Source organism: Takifugu flavidus, unplaced genomic scaffold (assembly GCF_003711565.1).
Source record: "Takifugu flavidus isolate HTHZ2018 unplaced genomic scaffold, ASM371156v2 ctg819, whole genome shotgun sequence".
Lineage (NCBI taxonomy): Eukaryota > Metazoa > Chordata > Actinopteri > Tetraodontiformes > Tetraodontidae > Takifugu > Takifugu flavidus.
The window spans coordinates 1-7,301 of record NW_026622429.1 but is presented as its reverse complement, the minus strand read 5'-3'; the positions used below and the strand labels follow the sequence as shown (position 1 = coordinate 7,301).

General features: G+C 42.8%; 1 protein-coding gene across 1 annotated transcript; it reads left to right on the top strand.

Annotated features, from left to right (window-relative positions):
• Positions 1-52: 52 nt before the first annotated feature.
• LOC130521239 (voltage-dependent calcium channel subunit alpha-2/delta-3-like) lies at positions 53-6,926 on the top strand (the record flags this gene model as incomplete). The annotated part of the gene is made up of 24 exons (XM_057024865.1): positions 53-172; positions 310-390; positions 476-550; positions 1,815-1,898; positions 2,051-2,122; positions 2,211-2,272; positions 2,362-2,429; positions 2,556-2,601; positions 2,715-2,812; positions 2,885-2,978; positions 3,351-3,446; positions 3,552-3,673; positions 4,366-4,443; positions 4,516-4,577; positions 4,648-4,692; positions 4,792-4,854; positions 5,177-5,247; positions 5,339-5,414; positions 5,583-5,623; positions 5,739-5,794; positions 6,110-6,227; positions 6,322-6,435; positions 6,563-6,644; positions 6,727-6,926. Coding segments are annotated over 24 exons (1,917 nt in total), but the record flags the coding sequence as incomplete, so codon positions are not given.
• Positions 6,927-7,301: the final 375 nt, after the last annotated feature.

Sequence of the window (7,301 nt, the reverse complement as noted above, 5' to 3'; positions counted from 1 at the left end):
TTTTAAAAGTTCACCTGAGGTTTACCATTCCTATTCAAGCGCTCTGATTCAGGTGTCAGTATCAGAATTCAAATTTCCGGATTTCTGCCTGTTTTTCCAGCTGAATGAAAAAGTTGGGCCAAGTCTGATGACCACAGTCGCCATGCCCGTCTTCAGCACCAAGAATGAGACAGTATGTGGCTTTACTGTAATAGCTGACAACTTTTAATGTACATAACCCCTACTTAAAAACATTTGAAAGGTTACTGTTCCATAAAAGTTTCAGCCAAAGTTTTTTGTTTGTGGCTTGTTTTGAATCTGTTCATGCAGAAGAACCAGGGTATTCTGTTGGGGGTCGTCGGAACAGACATTCCTCTGCCGGAGTTGATGAAGCTCATCCCAAAACATATGGTACAATCAGCTGTTCTCGTGGTTTTAAACAATTACATTAATCTTCTTTTTTTGAATTCCTTCCTTGTGTATTTGGTGTCTGTAGCTCGGGATCCACGGCTATGCATTTGCTATCACCAACAATGGCTACATCCTGACACACCCCGACCTCCGACCTTTGGTAACCCAGCTTTCTTACTTTCTGCACCTTCACAGCCAACAATCCCTCACTTCACCCTGTTATTTTCTTCTCCTTTGTTTTGATGATGACATGAACGCCTCAGTTAATGAGTGCATAAAGACACAACTGTGTGGTTCCAAAGCCGAACGTATAGTCAGTAATCCCCAACTTTTCCTTTGATGTATGCATGCAGGGATAAAGGCCACTCATAGGGCTGGCTGGCCTGAGATTTCCCAGAGGTAACTTAACACTCGCTGGCAGAGACCACAGCCACTCACTCTGGGACCGCTGGTTCCTCAGGAGCTATGGCTGCGCTAGTGGATCTGTGTGTGCCAGTGTTAGTGCTATTCCTCTATGTGCAACCACGTGTGTGTGTGTGTGTGTGTGTGTGTGTGTGTGTGTGTGTGTGTGTGTTTTTTGGTCTATGTAGTTTTTTTTTGTCACCGTCATTTTGTGGCTAAACCTGTGTCGTGCTTGTCGTTCTAGAATGTTTCTTGTGAACCAGACACCATAAAGTGGGAGTTCAGACTGAGTCGATCATAGATAAACCTGATGTATTGATCACAGAGGTTTTCATTTAAAATATGCTGTCTTTACTAAATGATTATGTGAGAAAATAGTGATGTTAAACTTGATTCATAAATGTCAGTGAATGTAAATAAAAAGAGAATGTAATGATTTGCAAGACCTATAATGGACTCACAAAGCTTTGATATCTAATCATTTAAACATTTTTTTTCCCATTCAACATTGATTTTGACTTAATTTTCCCAAATTCCTACTTCTGATACCATATTTGGCTCATGTAAGAGCATATTTTTAGCTGGTCAGCAGGAAGCTCTTTCTGTTGGTCCTCAGATCAGATCAGATCAGGTCAAACCTGCTTTTGAAGATGAAAAGAAAATATAAAACCTGTTTAGAAACTGAGAAACAAACTAAGTTTCTAACAAAAAGATTTTAACTGCGTCTTTGATTTTAACAACAGTGAGCATCACGATCTCACAAATCTCTGGGGAAATTAACATTTTAGCTTTGTTTTAATAATTTACAAATCAGAACATTCTGTTTTTTGCATTCTATCAAATATCCAAATGTTTGCTACCAAGTTTCTACGTTTTGAAGTTACGTATGTGTCACAACTTTCATCCATGGGTGAGGTTAGATTCCTAGACGTTTACGCCATCGTTAAATGTTTAGTCAAACTTCAAAACGTCAGCGGGGAAAAAGGGCCTTGGAACAGTAAATGTTGTGTTCCTGTGTCCAGTACCAGGATGGTCAGAAGAGGAGGAAGCCAAACTACAGCAGCGTGGATCTCTCAGAGGTGGAGTGGGAGGACAAAGATGACTTTGTATGTTGTATATTTCGTTTTACATTGGTTGTGTGTTTCTAAAGATCTGAGACATTAAAAGGAACCGTATTTGTGCAGACTGCATTCTGTGGCTGCAGCTGGATTAATGACCCTTCACTAACCTCTCTGCCCCTCTGCCTTTTATCTCCCAGCTACGCAACTCTATGGTGAACCGGCGAACCGGGACTTTCTCTATGGAGGTGAAGAAGACAGTGGACAGAGGGGTAGATCTGCTCAGCATCTCGCACAGATGATGGATTGTTGCTCTCCAGAGTCCAAACTCAACCTCCTCTGGTTCCTATTTACTTTCAGAGACGAGTTCTGAAGATGCACAATGATTATTACTTCACCGACATTAAAGGAACGCCGTTCAGGTGCCGTGGGTTCTTACAGAGAAGCGATGTGGGTTATTTTTGTCTCATCCGCACAGTCATTGGTTTGCGTCCTCTGTCCCTGTCTGTAGTGTTGGGGTAGCTCTCTCCAGAGGACACGGGAAGTACTTTTTCCGAGGAAACGTCTCCGTCGAAGCCGGTATTTCATTTCGACTATTACAAGATAGAATGAGATGTGTTACGCTCAGTGCTTGTTTTTAAAGGGGGGTTGTGAGCACCTCTCCAGGCTGGCATTGCTGAAGCGTTACTGACTTGTGTTTTTCAGGGCTCCGTGATCTGGAACAGCCAGATGTCGCCCTGGCAGATGAATGGTAGGGCCGGGGTTATGGAAGTGGGCATTCATGCATTATGTAGGTTATTCCTCCATGTTCGTCTGGGATGTTGATGCCTGTGACGTAACAGTGGCGCTCTGTTCGGACCACAGGACCTACTGCAACACAGAGGAGAAGCATGAACACCGTCACCTGACCCAAATTCAGGCCATCAAGCTTTTCATGACGAGCCGCAGACCAAACCTCAAATGTAAGAATCACGCCCAATTCTATAAAACCTGGTTTGTTTGGGATCTAAAAGATGAATTTCAATGTGGTGCAGGTGACAGAGAGCTGATCCAGGAGGTGTTATTTGATGCGGTGGTCACTGCTCCACTGGAGGCCTACTGGACCGGGCTGGCCCTCAACAAGTCAGAGTATGAAAATATGTCATTTTTCACACCTCACTGCCTTTATTAACGTGATACTTGATGGTTTTATATTGGCAAATCATTTAGTGATTTGTATGTTGAGGTATTTGACCTACAAAGAGCTATTAAAAACTTTTTTTTTAATCCATCAGCCTTTTATAGTACATATATAAAAAACCTGAGTACTGACACATTGTAGCTCAAAAGTTAAGGACTTTTATGGAGAGAAAAGAATCACTGTACATGGTTCACTGTACTGACGTTGAAGACTAAATTTCAGGCTAAATTCTGCACAGTTTTATTACAATTAGAAGCTTATCTACTATTACCAATGTCCCCGACACAGGAAATACACACTAAAATCTTTTAAATCAACAGGAACTCAGACAAAGGGGTGGAGATCACCTTCCTGGGTACCCGCACTGGTCTGTCAAGGACCAATCTGTTCATTCCCGCTGATCAGCTCTCTAATCAGTGAGTCCCACCACTCATCGTCTCTCTAATCATTACTCACAGCCTTCATCACGCTTGATGAATGTAATCCTTTATGACTCAGCTCCATTCTCTGCCCTTCCTCAGAGATTTCCTGACAGCGGAGGACAAAGAGGGTGTCTTTAATGCCGATCACTTCCCTCTGTGGTACAAGAGAGCGGCCGAGCAGGTCCCAGGCACATTTGTGTACTCCATTCCCTTCAGCACAGGTAGAGTAAGAGCAATAAACCTTTACCTGACAGGCAGAACGGCAACTAGATCAACTAGAAAAGCACTCAGAGATCGCAGAAACCACTGGCCTAAGATCTTTGGAAGATCAAAGGTCAACGTCCCTTCGGAATCCACAACAAGGCTCATTTTTAATATATCCTAAAAAATTCATTTAGATCTGCTGAGAGCTTCAGGTTGTTCACAAACAGACAGACAGACAGCCACGTGACCACCGTGGCCCAGGCTCAGCTCTGTTAATTGAACAAGCAGCTTGAATACTTCTGGTGGTTGCTGCTTCATATTCCAAACATTTTGGGAGTTCATCTGTTTCTCCTGAACATTCTGAGGGTTATGCATTGTGAATTTTACCACTGTCTTCCCCTCCCTCGCTGGTTTCCTGCAGCCCAATGTTCAGCCTGCTGGAGGCAGGAGGTAACATTCAGCTGCATTCTTCAGGACATTTACCACCTTCTCATTCTTAATAACTCCTCTAACCACTCCAGTTTCACCATTATTGCCTGAAATGTCCAATTACAGCCAGTGTTTCGGAATTATTGGAGTCATCTGGCTGCCTGGACTTTATTACTGGGACCTAATGGTGTGCAGGTCCCTCTGAGTCAGCCAGATGAATCAAGGGCTCCATCTAGTGAAGAGAAAGTGTCATTTAAATAAGTGTCCTTCCTCTGTCCAGCTTTAGAAAATAAGAGCGTGGTCTTGGCCAGTACAGCCATTCAGCTCCTGGATGACAGAAAGTCTCCAATTGTTGCAGGTAAGATCTATTTAATCCAGCAACGAATGTAGTTTACTTCACTTCTGTTTCCATTGTGCATTTTGTGCTCAGCTGTGGGGATCCAAATGAAACTGGAGTTCTTTCAGAGGAAGTTCTGGACTGCATGCAGACAGGTACAAACTAGTATGCACGATGGAACGATTTCACCGTATGAATGCAAAAGGACTGTTATTTTCTGCACAGTGCACGGCCCTGGATGGAAAATGTAGCATCAGCTGTGACAGCGAGGTGACAATACTTCACACAACTGGCAAAAAAGTACAACTTCAGGCCTTTAATTTCACTTCTGTCCTGCTAACGTTTTATTTTACTTGATCCTCCTGACAGGACATTAACTGCTATCTCATCGATAACAACGGTTTCATTCTGGTCACAGAGGAGCAATCTCAGGTAATGACATCAGAGGAACAGGAGAAAAACTTCCCTCAAGCCATAAACGAGAGATTACAAGTGATTACATTAGGGTCGTCCTCTTTTTCTTTTAACTTTTTAAAAGCAAGAGGGGTTTTTTTTACATTTCAGTTTATTTTGCTATCAATTCACTCATGTTGTTGCAAAGGTTGAAAGAGAAGGTTACAGTCTTCACAGTTGACTTTTAAACATTCCACCTTTTAGTAAAATACCTGTATTTTTCCATTGCTGCCTGTTTGATTAAACAGGCTGTTTATGGTCTGTTGCATTTGTCCTGTTTGTGAGCTCACTTCTCTCTCAGACAGGGCTCTTCTTCGGAGAGGTGGAGGGCGCTGTTATGAACAAACTCCTCCAGATGGGCTCTTTTAAAAGGTCAGTGGAGTGTGCGTGTGTGTGGGGGGGGGGGGGGGGGGGGGGTATTGTGGACACAGGAAGAGTTAATGATGATGCGTTTGCATCGCAGGATCACCCTGTACGACTACCAGGCCCTGTGCAAGGAGTACACAGGAAGCAGCGACAGTGCTCGCACACTGTCAGACGTAAGTGAGACCGAACAACAAGTGGTAAAAGAGAGAGTCACCACTTGTGGAAAAGTGGCCTACATCTGCAGCATATACGTCAGCATTGATACTTAGCTCAGGGTTTGCAGTCCACACTATAAAACAGACTAAAAGCAATAACACTGCGAATTCTTCTCTTTCATTCAGCCATTCTCTGTCATGAAGTGGCTCCTGACTGAAATTGTAATGTAAGAATAACATAAATGTCTTTTCTTGATTTATGAGGATGTATTATTGTACAGGAACTATAAGTTATTGTCATTAAGGTAACATTTATTTGTCATTTTATTGTTTTCTGTGTAGATTTCTACTAGAATTTAACCTGTACAGCTGGTGGAACATGGATCTTTCCGTTAAAGGTAACTGGTAACACTCCGCTACCTTAAACTGGCCTGGAGCGCCCCAAGAGGGAGGGTCTCGTTTCCCCAATGTCAGGAAACGTTAAATATAGAAACCACTTTTTTAGACACAATTTTACTAACGCTATTATAAACTTGACTACACTATATACATGTTTTGATAAATTCTTACATGTGACACAGAAGATTCCGTGTAACTCTGGACTATCCTGATCCACCGGGTGTTGATGCACAATCATTCCTCTGGTATTTGTTGTTTTTGCGAGTTTCCGTCAATGTTTTGTCAAGTTCTGTCCGTTCCCTTCGTCCATTCAGCTCAGAGAACTCGAGGTAAAACCTTGATGGTACCTTGCGATACGGAGTATCCCGCCTTCATCTCTGAACGCACCATCAAAGAAACAACAGGCAACATCGACTGTGAGGGCTGCGTCAGGTACTCGGACCTTATTGCTGCGTCTGAAACTGTGAATGTTCATCATGCTGTCCCGATCCTGGTATTTTAACATCTGCCAATGTTCGGGCTACAGATCTTTTGTCATACAGCAGATTCCCAGCAGCAACCTGTTCATGGTTGTTGTGGACAATAAGTGCGACTGTAGCAGCGTTCCTCCAGTAACAATGGATCCCATTGAGATCATGTATATCCTTTCAACAACAGCTTTCACTCTGTCTGACTGTTTTTATTTTAGTTTGCACAATCCAAGTCCTGCATGTGATATAAATCTATAAATATGGGTAAAGTTGTTTCAGCCTTGACACCTGTGAACACAACGAGTCACTTAAATGTGACAGGCTGAAGTTTCAGAAGGACAGGAAGAAGCCTGAGTCATGCCATCCATTCCACCCAGAGGTGAGACATGTCCGTCCGTCCATCCGTTTGTCCGTCCATCCATCTTCTTTTATTACTGACAGAAATATTGTGCGTTCTCCAGGAAAATGCGATGGAGTGTGGCTCAGCGACGCGCCTCTCCACTGCTTTAACAACAGCTCTGCTTCCTCTGATCGCTGCCGGCATCAGCAGGTGACCTCTAACACCAAAGTGGACGTCAGTACGGACTCAATCAAGACAAAGATGCTCCTTAACCCATAGAGAACATGGCCAATCAGAAATTAAAGTACTCACACCTTTGCAGCTGGCTGTGCTTTATTGAGAATAATAATAATATCTGTAGTACTGAAATTTACTTCCATTTTTGCAGAAAACATGAACCATGTGATGATAAAATCCTTGCGGCACTGATGGACTGATGTGTCCTGAATGTGCTAAAGCTAAGATTGAAGTGTAGAGTAAAAGAATGTATGCAGCCTGAGTACAGGTCAGTTCTTAGAGATAAGGGGTCCTTTGTCCAAAGGATGACAACTGGGATACAGTACAGTTTTGTGTGTTTGCTATTAGGGGAAACAATAAAAATGCATTTGTGGAATGTAAACTACAAAGTTGTCACAAGTGAAAGCGATGCACAATGCTCTGTATTTATGATGCACAGTTAGTAAAACACGAGTGCTC